This window comes from Rhinatrema bivittatum, chromosome 5 (assembly GCF_901001135.1).
Source record: "Rhinatrema bivittatum chromosome 5, aRhiBiv1.1, whole genome shotgun sequence".
Taxonomy (NCBI): Eukaryota; Metazoa; Chordata; class Amphibia; order Gymnophiona; family Rhinatrematidae; genus Rhinatrema; species Rhinatrema bivittatum.
The window spans coordinates 55,013,620-55,028,018 of record NC_042619.1 but is presented as its reverse complement, the minus strand read 5'-3'; the positions used below and the strand labels follow the sequence as shown (position 1 = coordinate 55,028,018).

The 14,399-nt window shown below is 42.4% G+C and overlaps 2 protein-coding genes across 2 annotated transcripts in view; one reads left to right on the top strand and one right to left on the bottom strand.

The window, feature by feature from the left end:
• The window catches only part of CEP57 (centrosomal protein 57), a 97,243-nt gene extending 86,978 nt beyond the window's left edge, over positions 1 to 10,265 (bottom strand). Inside the window, exons 1-2 of the mRNA XM_029602375.1 lie at positions 10,054 to 10,265; positions 8,985 to 9,144 (exon numbers count right to left, since the gene is read on the bottom strand). Coding sequence (XP_029458235.1) covers positions 8,985 to 9,144; positions 10,054 to 10,086 — 193 coding nt within the window. The 5' untranslated portion in view covers positions 10,087 to 10,265. The remainder of the gene's footprint in view (positions 1 to 8,984; positions 9,145 to 10,053) is intronic.
• A 388-nt stretch (positions 10,266 to 10,653) lies between these two features.
• The window catches only part of FAM76B (family with sequence similarity 76 member B), a 92,063-nt gene continuing 88,317 nt past the window's right edge, over positions 10,654 to 14,399 (top strand). Inside the window, 4 exon segments of the mRNA XM_029602376.1 lie at positions 10,654 to 11,219; positions 12,327 to 12,348; positions 12,351 to 12,390; positions 14,162 to 14,216. Of these exon segments, the coding sequence (XP_029458236.1) occupies positions 11,136 to 11,219; positions 12,327 to 12,348; positions 12,351 to 12,390; positions 14,162 to 14,216 (201 nt within the window). The 5' untranslated portion in view covers positions 10,654 to 11,135.

Here is a 14,399-nt window from a genome sequence, read left to right as displayed (position 1 = left end):
GAAGGCGTCTCATGTGTAACCTGGTGTTGGGAACCATGTAGTTCGCCGATGCCATGTGGCCTAGAATCACCAAGATTTGTCTTGCTGTCGGCCTCTGAGTATGTTTCAAGGTGTGTAGAAGTTGGCGGAAATGTGATATTCTGTCGCTTGGAAGGTATGCTCTGTTGCATGTAGTGTCCAGGCATGCGCCTATGAATTGTAATTGTTGTGTTAGTTGTAGGTGTGATTTCTGAAAGTTGATCACTAATCCTAGTTCTTGCAAACAGTCACTTGATTGAGGTGATCCAGTAAGATGTTCAGAGTTAAGGCAATTATGAGCCAATCGTCCAGATATGGAAAGATGGTTATACCTTGTTTCCTGAGATGAGCCACCACCACTATCATGCATTTGGTGAAAACTCTGGGTGCAGCCGATAGTCCAAAGGGAAGAACTTTGTACTGGTAGTGTTGATGTCTGTAGCGAAAGCACAGGTAACGCCACGAGGATGGATGGATTGGAATGTGCATGTAAGCATCCTTCAGATCGATGGAGCACATCCAGTCGTTGGTTTGAATGAGAGGAAGAATTGACTTCAACGATACCATTTTGAATTTCTCCTTGGTGAGAAATTTGTTCAACTCCCTTAGGTCTAGTATTGGGCGAAGGCCCCCAGACTTCTTTGGTATGAGGAAGTACGGGGAATAAAATGCTGCTAAATTGGGATGTGGGTGGATTTGTCGAATTGCTTGTTGCTTGCAAAGTGAAGCAATTTCCTCCCCCAATTGTGGATGGGAATTGTGAATCTTGAGTGTGGAAAGATGAGGCAATATGGGTTTTGTGATAAATTGGAGTTGGTAACCTTGACGTACTATCTCCAGAACCCATTGATCTGATGTTATTCTTTCCCAGACTTTCAGGCAAGTACGAATTCTGCCTGGAGGTGCTTGATGTTGTGGTGGCGGCTGAGTAACTAAAAAGATGGCGTTGTTTTTGTTGCAGTAGCAGGCTGTTGTGCCTGTTGTCTCTGGTTACGTGGTTTACCTCTTCGTTGATTTGAGGTATTGGTTTGTGGAGTAGGACGCTGGTAGGCAGGGTATGGTTGCGTACGAAAAGATTGATAAGATCTATAGGGTCTTCTGGCATATGATTGCCTACGGGTAGACCCGACATAGCGACGTGTAGTCGAATAAATAGGATGCGATGCTAGCGATTGTACTGCTAGAGCTTCGTCCTTTAATTTACTTACTGTTTCTTGGAATTTTTCTCTGAACAAATTATCCCCTGTACATGGAAGGTTTGTCAGCTACTCATGTAAGTCTTCTCATATCGAACTTGAACGTAACCATGCTAGTTTGCGGGCTGCAATGGCTGTTGCAGATGCCCTGGAAGATGTTTCATGAGCTTCGAAGATTGACCTCAAGAGGTGTCGAGAGCATTCCTCCATGTCATGAAGAGGCTGAGGTATCTGTTCCGCTATTGAGGAATGAGTACCTTTCATAGCTTGCATGCATTCATAGAGGTACTGCACCATGTAGAACTGATGTTGCATAATTCTTGCAGTTAACATGGAGTTATGGAATATTTTCCTTCCAAACTCATCTAAATATTTGTTGTCTTTCATCGGTGGAAAGTTGGTATGCAACTTTGTTTTCTTAAATCTTTGCATCGCCGACTCTACTACAAGTGATGCATGAGGCAATTGTGGTAGAGTGTATAGTGACTTTTTCTTCATACAGAATTTTATGTCTGTTTTCCTGGAAATGGCTGCTATTGTGTAAGGAGACTCCCAGGATTTTTGTAAGACTGAATGTAGGATATCTTGTGGTGGAAGAGATGTTGGTTCCACCTGAGTATCGAAAATCTTTAGTAGACCGAGGGTTTCTGCCCTAGGGTCTGTCTCCTTCTGGACCTCTAGATGTAGAATGGTACCCATTTTTTGTAAGAATTTTGGGTATGTAAGGTCTTCAGGAGGTGAATATGGTTCTTGTATTTGGTCCTGCAGGTCTGAGAGACATCCCACCGATGATGATGGGGATGTTTGTATTGAAGGAGAATCTAAAGATGTCTCCTGGATATGAGTTGTTGATGCTGGTTGGCTGAAATTGGGAGATGTTGGTGGTTTTGCCAACTGTTGTTCAGTCATTTGTGCTTTATATTGTGTAGCATTATCATCATCAGTATTTGTCATTTGAAATGATGATTGTAGTGTCTCATAAAAGCCTGCTAAAGATTGAGACAGTTGGAAAAATGCTTCTCTTGTATGAGAGGGCATTACCATACGACTGTCTGGTTTTTGAGCGATATTTATTTGAGGTGAAGTTGTAGGAATTTTCTTATTTTCCTGTAGTCTATTGACTGAATTATCCCTTGATTCCTCTGAATCTGAAGAAGTGTTCGAGGAAAATATCTGTACTATTTCTTTCTTTGAGCAGGTATGAGGTTTACGAGGTGATATAGAAGTCGAAGGACTTATCTCCCATGTAGCACTCCTCTTTGGTAATTTATTACTGTGGGAGTGACTTGAATAATTGTGATAGTCATCAGATGATGTATCAGAATCCGTGGTTCCAGTCTCTGGAGAAGAGCTGTTTGAAGGGTATCGTTTTCGCTTCAAGCTCGTCTTTAATTCATTTGAATAATTATGATTTCCATGCGCAGATTTTGATCTATGCGCTGATTTGGATTTGTGAGCGGATGTATGCTTATGCGCAGATGTAGAGTTATGCGCAGATATGCGCTACTGTAGACTTATGCGCACTTGTATATCTGTGCGCGGAAGTTGATTCATGCGCAGTTGTAGTTGTATGCGCATGTCTTTCTGATGCGGCGCGCACATGTGTTATCGGCGCAGATGTTTTCAGTGCCGTGCGCATAGGTTTCTTTGAAGTCGGCGCCGTACGCGTAGTTTTCTTCTGCGCCGTAGTAGACTCCGGCGCCGTTCGCACAGGGCTGTCTGGCGCCGTGCGCACATGTTTTCGGCGCGGCGGTTTTCCCTGCGCCATGCGCGCCAGAAGCTGTAAGGTGTACGCAGACTCCATTCTCTGCGCCGATCCGTTGGCCTGCGCAGAAGTCTTCGGCGCCGAGGATTCCACCTCCGATGAGGTATGTTGCGGCTCTGTAGGCACTGGGGATTTTAGAGAACCCACTGGCCTCTGTCTTTTTGGCTTTTCCTTACCTCCTAAAGTGGAGGACTTAGGATCCAGCTGTAAAATTTTTCCTTTTCGGTGGAGCCGATGAAGTGAGCGGGCCAGGCGATGAATGAGCCTCAGACGGATCTCGTGAGGCGAAAAGTTCCTGAAGCCTGTAGGCCCTTTGTTTTAATGCCCTAGGTGACATTTTTGAACAAAACTCACAATTGTCTCGATTATGAGTTGGTCCGAGACATTTATTATAGCGGTCGTTTCCGTCCGCGACCGACATTATTTTTCCACATTGACAGGGTTTGAACCCCGGTTTTGACATTTTTACTTCTGTTTTTAAAACTGAGGAGAGATCAGCTCCGCGTGCGATCCCGCTCGTGGAAAAAACAGACTGAGGAGATTCCGTTACTTTCCTGCGCGGGAACAGATGCGCAGCCGCAGAGAGCAAAGCTCTGTTCTCTGCTTTGACAAGCTCCGCCTCCCGGGCCTGATTGACAGATCCCATGACAGCATGGCTAATTCAGCCCTGCTATCGACGGGAAAATTTGTTTCCTCAATTCCTGCAAAGGCCATTTTAAATAGGTAGGTTTTCAATACCTTCTTAAATTCATTGTGATCAGTAATTAATCTTAATGTATTTGGAATTGAGTTCCAAAGTATGGGTCCCGCCACCGAGAACGCTCTCTCTCTGGTTATCATGCTTGCACAAATACGCTCTTACTTACATACAAGCTCTCAATCACACACACATGCTCTCTCCCTCTCACTTATAATCCCCCTCCTCACCAACACAAATGGCAGCTGCAGTAGCCTCCTTCTCCAGAGAGAATCCCCATCAGCTATGGGGGCTAACTCTGTTCTCTCATCGCTGAATGCACTTCATTTTGGTCTGGGTCCGCGCTTCTGCCAGTACTTTATGCAACGTGGTCTTTCCTTCCCGTGCGCCCCATTGTATATCACTTCCTGTTCTGGGCAGTGGGGGGCGGGAAGAAGAAAGGACCATGCTGCTGATGTTGCCATCTGGAACGGCAGCAGTGTTAGTAGAAGCACATGTGCATCTCACTGTGATGAAAGAGAGGGAGGAAAGCACAACCGGGGCAGTGAAACACTGGGAAGCAGCAATACACCTGCCGATGCTTGGCAACACACTGCTGTGTCCCAAACAAATTGGTTAAGAATCGCTGGTCTACAGCACTGTAACAAGAAAGAACCTGGGAAAACAATATGGGCCTTATAGTTATTACCTAAAGCATCACATTCTATGAACAGACAGGTTTGGTTTTTTTTAACTGCCATACCTATTACCACATGGCATACCTACCAGCTTTGACAACTCAGTCCACACTTCTCAAGAAACACCCGTTGCCATCATACCATCTGAATTCCCTAGCTATAGTCTAGGGCTCTTTTAGTTCTAACAAGGAAAATGTATGCATTTGATTTATATTCTACCTGTTAGGCCCGTCAAAGCAGACTACATGCAGTTACTATAAGGATTTCCCTATATCCTGAGGGCTTACAGTCTAAGGCAATGGAGGGTGAAGTGATTTGCCCAAGGTCATAAGAAGCAGCAGTAGTATTTGAACCCTGGCTTCTCCGATTTGTAGCCCACTGCTCTAACCAGTAGCTTACTCCACTCTAAATATCATGCATACATGGCTGAATAGTCTTCAGTGTGCTATTCTCCCACGTAAGACTCTGTGGTGAGAACTATTTCCTCATCTATTATTAACAAACATGACTTGTATTTTGCACCTGTTTTTAAATATTTACAATACTTCAGACACCAGCTCTACTAAATTATACATCTAGAACAGCTCTGAAATGGAAGCGAACTGACAACTGCAGCCTACCATTTCTATAGCGCTACAGATGCACCCAGCTTACATACCTTAGTACATGCTACCATTTAAACAGTGCTTGCAAGAGCCTGTGGGAAAGTGCTGCATTGTCTATAATGAGGATGCACAAATTCGTACCTCTTCCAGGATCCTGCTCCTGGACAGGAGTGTGCAGCTGAACCAATACTTGCAGCCCTTGCTCCGACAGCAAAACCAAGTAGTCAAATATAAAGCAGCTTTGGAAGTAACTCTTAAATGAGCTCATATTATTCAAGTCCACAGGAGGTTACTGCACAATAAAGCTTTCATATGGGAGAAGTGCAATAATGGGCATTATTAGTGCATTAATTGTGGTAAATATGACCCCAGAATACAATGAAGATAGTTATTAAAACAACTGAATGCACTAAATTTTGTACTCAGGTTGCCTAGTAATCTCCCTTATTTACCTGACTCAGAAAACTGAATCACCAAACCATACAAAGTATGAAAACTAATGCACATGACATAATGATATGATCCAGCTATGCATTAGTGTATTCATTTTGGTGAGACTAATGATAGGTGATAAAAATTTCTACTGTATAACTGTAAGGACATGGGGCATTTAAAAAGAGAGAGTCACCTATCTTGAGAAAAGAGCACAAGTTCTCTTTAGCTCTTCTTAAAGAGACAAGAAATCCATCAGATTATTATCATAAAACAAATGTTCTCTGCTTTCCCTTCCTTTGCTGATTTCTTTATACTAACTCTTAGCATATGTTAAGGTTTTATACCACATAGATGGCTAAAAAACAGTGCATATATTTGTATGAAATTTTAGGACACGAATAAAATTTAAGATGATGTTATTGATGTAATTATTTAAGAACGTATATTATGTGGAATTTAAGAGGGTTTTTTTGTAATTAGCTAGATTAAGCGTGACATATAAGATTATACTGACTAAGCTATAATTTGTATTTTAATTTCTTAGTAAAGCATATTAACAACAAGGTATTATATCTAACAGATAATCATAATGGATATTAAATTGTAAGCTTACATTTGCAGAGGGTCCAATATTAAAATATCTATTAAAAAAGTAGAACAAGTTAATTCTATAATTAAGATTACAATAAGTTTTGTTAAGAATCATGCTCAATAAGTATAAAACTTAAGGAACTGAGCAAAACTGGTATTGTAACATATTGCATACATAGAACTATTTGGCCATTTATAACTATGTATGTGTCTACACATGTGTAAATATATATTTATACTTGTTTATCAGAAATGTTGACAAATGCTGTAGTAAATCTGAACTTGCTGTAATTTGCTTTGAGCTCATTGGTTGGAAATGTGTATAATACATGATGAGGGCGAGAATATAAACATACATTTCAATTAATAGCTCATATCTGGATTCTAAATTGTTAGTGGTTTTGATGTATTCTAGTAATACCCATTCTAGAAGAAGCAGAAGCAAAACAAGCATCCAATTTGGCTTTTTATAATCTTGGATAGGCTCATGTTTATATGCTTGAAATTAAATAATCCAAAGCACATAACCACTTTCACAGAAAATAAAGTGCAACAGTCTAAAGGATATGGGGTAGATTTTAAAAGGTGTGCAGGCTACCCGGCGCGCGCACACATGTACGCCCGATTTTGTAACTCGCGCGTGCAAGTGCGCACAAGTTATAAAATCGGGGGTTGGCTAGTGCACAAGGGGATGCACACTAGTTCACCTTGTGCACTCCGACACCCACGGGCTTCCCCCGTTCCCGTCCACCTAACCTAACCTTCCCACTCCTTCCCCCCTAGCCCTACTCTAACACCCCCCCCCCCCCAAATTTGTATCTAACCTTTAGCGCCTGCCTGGAGGCAGACACAGGTTGCGCGTGCCGGCAGCTGCTGGCACGTATCCTCCGACACAACGGCAATGGCCGCTGTGTTGGAGACCTCTAGCCCCGCCCCCCATCCCTTTTTGCAAGCCCCGGGACTTACACGCGTCCCAGGCCTTTTTAAAATAAGCCCGGCGTGCGTAAATCCTCTGGATTTACGCGCGTAGGGTTTTTAAAATCCGGCCCTATATGTACTAAAAATGCAGGAAATTAATGCACAGGCTTGCTGCTAATGCGTGCATTTATTAACTCACGGTGTATAAAGGCTCTGACACACAATAAAATGGGCACTATTTAGCACATCTGCAAGTGTTTTAAATGCTAACATGCCCACATATGATAAAACAGGTATATATAGCATGCTAATGATCTTTGTAGTGATTAGTACACTGTTTACTTAGGACACCTGAACAAAGGCTGCATTTAACTTAGCATGCTACCAATTCATTAAAGGGGAAGACCATGTGCTCAGCCTCTCTTTCCCAACATTCAGAAGCCCCCAATCCAAAAGCAGTTCTTTCCCATAAAAAAACCTCAAAACCTCTGATGACCCCCCCCCCCCCCACACACAAGAAGCAGACCTTCAACAATCATGCTGCCTCACCAGCCCCTCCCCCCCCCGCCCCGCAACCAGGACACTTGCGAAAATCCCTGTGTCAAGGCAGTCCATTAAATCCTACTCAAAATCCAGTGAGGACCTGGTTCCTAAGCTACCAAGAGGTCATGAAAATTTAGTACACTTTTATAATGTATGTTAAAAATACTTTTCTACAAATGTGTCAAATTTTACTATTTATAGCATGTGATGTACTGGGTTGGAAAAACAGCATCGGGTTTCCTAAAACATGGGACCAGTGTCCTGTCACAAAGCTTGAGTGAAAAAACAGCCACTGGAGTTGGGGTCCAGGTCAGGCAGAGGTACCGCTGCTGGAGATGGGAGTTGGGGCCGGCTGGAGGATCCATTACTGATGCCACAAAAGATGAGTGGCAGGAGGAGGAAAAAAAGGTTATATGGAATGGAGACAGCAACATTTAGCAAACAGAAATAAAGAAAATGAGCAAAATAAAATAACAAAAAAATTCACCCCAGCGCCTAAAACTTTGACAGCTTTTCTATACCGTCATTTAGTAGTACCATCACAACTAGTTCCTAAGTTTTAAAAAAATATTTCCATCCCTAAAGATATACCATGCATATTATCCTTAGAAATTACCTACTTCAACTCCATACCAAATACCATTATTACTATGCAAATGATACACAGTAATTGACCTATTTGAAGATTATGTTCATTTTCTCAAAACTGACTTATAAAGGATTGTAATTGTTCAAGGTAGAAAAAGACAGAAGAGCAGAGAGAAAATCCAATATACAGAGACAAAACATTGTACAAAGACAAGAGTTTAAGGGAGTACAGAAGAGGAATAACTTCCTCCAAACAATCAAATAATGCTAAGAAAGTGCATAACATCTCAACACTTTACAAGTGCACTATCCCTTAGAGGCTGATGTACTAAACTACAAAATCTTTTCTGCAAGGGGTATTTGTACAAAAAAACACAAAGACCCAACACACAAATATGCCAAAATTTCAATGTTTTGAGCCTTTATTACATGAATAACTCTTCTAAAAAAAAAAAAAAAATTGCAACTTTGAGTCAGTCTCTTTCAAATGTAAGGTGCTATGCAAAAAAAAAAAAAAAAAAGTGTATTTGAATTCATAAACAAAGATCTGCAAAGGTGCAAAAACATGCAATGTAGTTCATTTATGAATTTTTTGAAAAGCGGTGTGCAAAAAGTGTCTTGACTTGCCAGTTTTCCCCCAAAAGATAATTATACCTCAATAATGTGTAGTTATCTTTTCTGCAGTTGTGGGATAGCAAATTTGTGCACAAGTTTCCTACCTGGTTCATTTGTATGGGTAAATACCTTGTATACAAACAAGGACACTAACCCATGGGAAATTCTGTGGGTAAGTACTACAGCTTCTTAATGATACTGCTATATTTTTATTTAGCTCTCATAAGTGTGCAGCAATGCATATAGAAAACAGAGAAGACAGCACAAGAAAACAATAAAATATTAAATATATGCATATAAATTACTCAGACGCTTTATGTTAGCTAGAAGCATTACCCCTGCTGTTGCTTTCTGGATACGGAATTATTGGCTTCCCAGGAGTACATCTTAAATCACAATTAAGGAAAGGCTTTCCTTTAGGGTATGAGAAGTAAGAATGTGCAGATACCCCTTCTGACATGGTCGAATCATGAATATTTCTTAGAGGGTCCTGAAACTAAACAAAGGTGGTACACAAGAAATTATTTTACCACAATATCAGATCAAAATAATTAATCAAGCACAGGCAAAAGTATATTTCATTAGGTAGCATTTGACTCATTTCCCAAGGATCTATGTTCAAGATATGGGCCGGTATGAAATGCAGGTTGCGTATGTGCACCTGTTTCTAAGGGGATCTCTTATAGTGCAATCTCTTATAGTTCAAGCTATTTGTGCATCGTGTATCAAATGAAACGTGGTTCTCTGTAAGGGACAAATTGTGCATGCAGCAGAGCGTGGCGTGCATGCATGTGGCTCTCAGACTGTGATCGATATCCCCCCCGAGAAAGATAAATACAACAAAACGAAAAATAATATGGCTTCCATCGCTTGAAGCAATCCTTTTGGATGTTAAGTTGAAATACAGCCTCTAATTGACAGCTATCGGTTCTACATTGCCGTCGGGCGTGTAGGATCCTGTGCATGTGTCTCTCCCTCTGGGGAGCAGGATGCGCAGTGTTAGGGGCAGGGGTGTATGATAGAACAGCTACAGGGCATTTATCTCTAAGAGGTGCAAGGAAGTGTGGGTAACGTGGGCCTCTGAAAGGCAGCAATATGTGAAGGACAGAGTGTGTAGCGTTGGGTGGCTCCGAGGCTGCATCGGTAGTGTTTCTCCAACAGAGAGATGGATAGCTCGGTAACTGGCGCTTCCTGAGAGCTAGGCGTGAGCAACGGGTCTTTAGAGTAGCAAGAGTGCGCAGCACTGTGTAGTGTGTTCCGGAAGAGGCAGGGTGCAGCGTTGTCTTATCTCTCAGGCAATGTGTAGCGTGCGCCTCCCTCGAGGAAGCTAATGGCTCCGGTTCTCCAGATGGAAACATTTCTCTGCCCCTGCACCCTTTAAACGCAAACAGCCCACTCCCCTTACCGACGTGAAAGAAGACGCGGCCGCTGTTGCCATCCACCGTCTCCACCCCGCTACGGGGGGAACCACCGCTCTCCGTGCCGCAAGAGGCGGGTCGCACTTAGACCCCAGGGGCTCCCATCCAGCCTGCTGACTCTACCCTGTTCCTACCACAGAGACCAGCCCGAGCCAGTACTGCGCAGCGCTGCTATCAGCCAACCCAACCTGCTGCTGACAGACAGCACGGGCGACCAATCAGGAGGCAGAATAGCTTTGTCACCAAGTTTGGCACTGATTGACAACATCAGTGGCCAATCAGGATGCGAGCGAGTGCCTTTTTAACAAATGGTTTAAAAGTAGGAGGATGTTTGAGGGTCAAGGACGTTTAAGAAATGGTGCTGCATGGTTGGCCGAATCGTACACGGGAAAATCTCTTTCGTCGCCTTTAATAACATTTGTATGATGGTTTTCTCTATTTCTACTCAACCCACCAAATGAAATAGAGCTGATTTTGCGCGTGCTGCTATATAACTGCCAATGGCAGAGAAAGCACAGGTCCCGTAAAAAAAAAACCCAAAAACGGGACGGTCAGTATTCAATCACGAACCTCTAGGTTCAGCCAACCACCAATTACAAATAAAGACAAGTGTGGGCAAGAAAACTTTAGCTTGAGAGGGGCGAACCAATGACATCACGCGACTTAGCGGGCGAGCAAGAGCCGTGCGTTTCCATTGGATAAAGACTCCCTTCTCGAACTTCCGTTGGTCAGACTGATTCAAAACGACGGTTTCCCGCCTGTCGCGCTCGATGGCCGATTGGTGGCTCCCCCGCCCTTCCTTTGTGGTGTGTGTCAGTATCCGGGGAAGAGACGACGACGAGGAGTGACGAAAGTGACACCGCGGAACCAAAAAAAAAAAAAAAATTAAGAAAGAAAGAAAAGGAAAAGTGAGACAGAAAGGACCGGCTTTGACCTCCCCGGGCGGAAGCCGCCGTACGGCCCTGTCTTAGTTTCGTAGTGCCTGGAATCTGCGGGCTGTCGTGCTCCCTCTCGCCGGCTTCGTCTTTCCCCCTGTTTCTGCGTGTGACGGGTATTTTCTCGGCGGAGGATGGCCACGGCTCTGTACGCATGTACCAAGTGTAATCAGCGTTATCCTTTCGAGGAGCTCTCCCAGGGGCAGCAGCTTTGCAAGGTCCGTGTCTGGCCTGGTAGGGCCGCACTCCCTTCCTGTATGTGTCCTTGTGGCTGTCCCGTCCGTCCCCCCCCCCCCCCCCCCTTTTATCCTCACGGGGATGATAGCGGGGAGTTATTTTTTTCCGCCACACTCGTGTTCTCCGCCTGGCCGGGGAGAGGTGATTCGTGGAGCCAGTGGCCGAGCTCGAGTAACTCAGTGCCATGCGCTGCCCCACAGCCGAGCTTCTCTGGCGCATAACCATCCCTGGGCCCGTTTGTGTCATGGAGTCATCTGTGCCTGTAGCTCGCCCATGCCAGACAGTCACACGTGGGAGTTGGAATGTCTTTCCATTGCTTTGGTTGTACGGATGATGCCGGCCTCGGCAAAGGGTTTTCCGGCAGGGCTTGTGAGTCAGGTGGCGATGGAGTAATTCGTGGACCGCATCCTCTACGTTGGCCGCCCTGTTTTGCCTTTAGTCCTTCAATTGTCACCGTTTTTGAGTAAGATTACCAGATCACTCCAGCTCATCCCAGATAGGCTCTCTGTTTATGCGTTTTTATTTCTCCATCACATGTTCACAGTAGCGCAGCTCTGCAGTGGGGTTTTAACATTCTTTTTTAGGCACAAGCCTGTTGTATACCCAGAGGGGAGATGAATAGTTTTTATCATTGAATTTAAAAATCATTCTTTTTATTTAGCCGTCTGAGCGTCCTTGTTCAGTTCTATGGAAAGGTAGACATTCATTCTGACGTGCACAATAAACGAGCGCTTTCTTATGTTATTTTTTACTGCTGCTTGAACAAATGTAGATACGATTTGGCCTTAACCCTCAGTATCACTACTTTTGGGGAAATTGCTAATCTGTTTCTGTAAATGTCTTAAAGGAAAACAAAGTAACTATTTTGTGAGGTTTGCTACAAAATTTGACACATGTTTTTAGCCATATATAACTGGTTCTTTGAAGCAGTAAACCAACTTTAAGTGTAGCATTAAATCACTTTAGATTGATCAAAGGCAACACAAACTCTCGGAGGAGTTAATGGTGGTTGATTTGTAAATCAACCACCATTAGAAAAAATACTGTGATCACTCTTACTCATAACACTTTTTTTTTTTTTTTAATAGGAATGTCGGATAGCACACCCCATGGTAAATGTACCTACTGCAGATCAGAGTTTCAGCAAGAGAGGTAAGTCTTGGATCACTTCTAGTAGCACAGTATAAGGAATAAATATCATTACTGGTGGGCTTTTGAGTTTAACTGTATACACAGGTGGCATAACTTTGTATTGAATTTCTCAGTCTTTTACCAAGACTAACCAGTTAGTATTTTGCTTTTAATTAGAGGCTGGTATGCAATGACATTTCCGTTCCCTAATCATCACCAACCTCTGTCAAGAAAATAATACAGCAGTAGCATTTGTGGTGACTTGTTGAACCTAAGAACTCTCAGGCAGCAGGTTTAACCCCAAACGTTGCAGTGGTGCATTCTCGCATAAATACATTTGAGGGGGGACTGATGAAATCTGGGGAGGGGGAGAGACACCATCCTCCAATGCCTACCAAAAACAATACAACCATTGCAGATGCTGCAAAACGCTGCTGCCCGCATACTCCCCCAACACACACCGTCACGATCACATTACACCTGTCCTTCATTTCCCTACAACTGGCTACGGTAGCATCCAGGATACTATACAAATCCCTCACACTCATACACAAGTCCATACACAACCAAAATATGCAATGGTTCTCTGACCAACTCATCTTCTGTAAGCCAAACAGACCTACTAGAACACAACAGCAGGCGAAACTACTTACACCATCACCCAAACTAACTAAACATATTTCCACCAGGGAACGCTCATTCATCATTGCAGGAACTACCCTATGGAACAACATGCCAACTAACCTATGCCAGGAACCATGCCCCAAGAAGTTCAAGCAAAACCTCACAACCTGGCTATTCAAACAAACATATTCATGATTTATTCTCTTTCCCACTCTCTGATTAAATCCATTGACGACCAGCATTCTGACTCTTACCCCCCCCCCCCCAAAACAGCTTCCTTCGCTACTCTTATTCCCTAGCAACCCCACTCCTCGCTATGAACATTTAACTGTACTGTACCGATACACTGTAGATATGCCCATTTACATGCATTATTTTATTGATGAAGTTATTATATGAAGTTTAAGTTTAAACCTAATATTATGTTTAACCCCTGTCATAATGTATAATATAACCTCTCGTTTTCGTAGTTTCTATGATTGCTGCATTATGTTTCTTTTGTAAACCAAGGTGATGTTCAAACGTGCCGCAGTATATAAAAAACACTTCAATAAATAAAATAGATGCAATTAGATGGTACTTTTTGCTTCTATATTTTTTAACCTGTAAAATTAATTTTTTTTACCAGTACTTAATATTGTAAAATATATGCATGTAACTGACACAGAAAGGGGGTTGAATATAGTATAAGTTAAAATATTGATACTACTACTAACAAGGATCAAAACTTCAACATTAACTATTGTCAAGTTCTGTATCTTTCATATACTTTCATGATTCAATTATTTAAAATATATTAATCTAAAGTGAGAATTCATCTTGTAGTCATGTAGCAGATGCTTAGATTAGAAAGGGCTGGATGTTCTGTTAAGGAATTTCATTAGGAAATTTAAATATCACTTAGCTGAAAGATGTACAAATGGACAGTAGCCATGAATTAAGCCTTGACAGGTGGAGCCACTGCTGACAAGTGTCAGTCTTGTGCTAAATCAACTCCTTTTCTTATCTACCATTGCAGTAATATTTGTGGGGTTCAATCCTGTTTTTTTTTTTTTCCACTTAGTTTCCTATAAGAACAGTTTCTCTATAAGATTATCTGAACTGAGTATCTACTCCTTCATAAATGTTTACTCCATAGTTTAATTTTTGTAAATATTTTGTCTTTTAGCAAAACACATACAATATGCAAGAAATGTGCACAAAATGTTAAACAATTTGGCACGGTAAGCTGACATTTTCCTAAGTTTTTATGTAATAGATAATTTTGAAAGAAAAGCTTTGCAATGAGTCAGGTTGTCTTAATATGAAGGTTGCAGGGCTGGAAAATAGACTAAAATGTTAATAGAAACTGCCCCCTTTTGTGTGTTAATACATGAGGTTTAAAGTTTCATTTACAAAGGGGGACT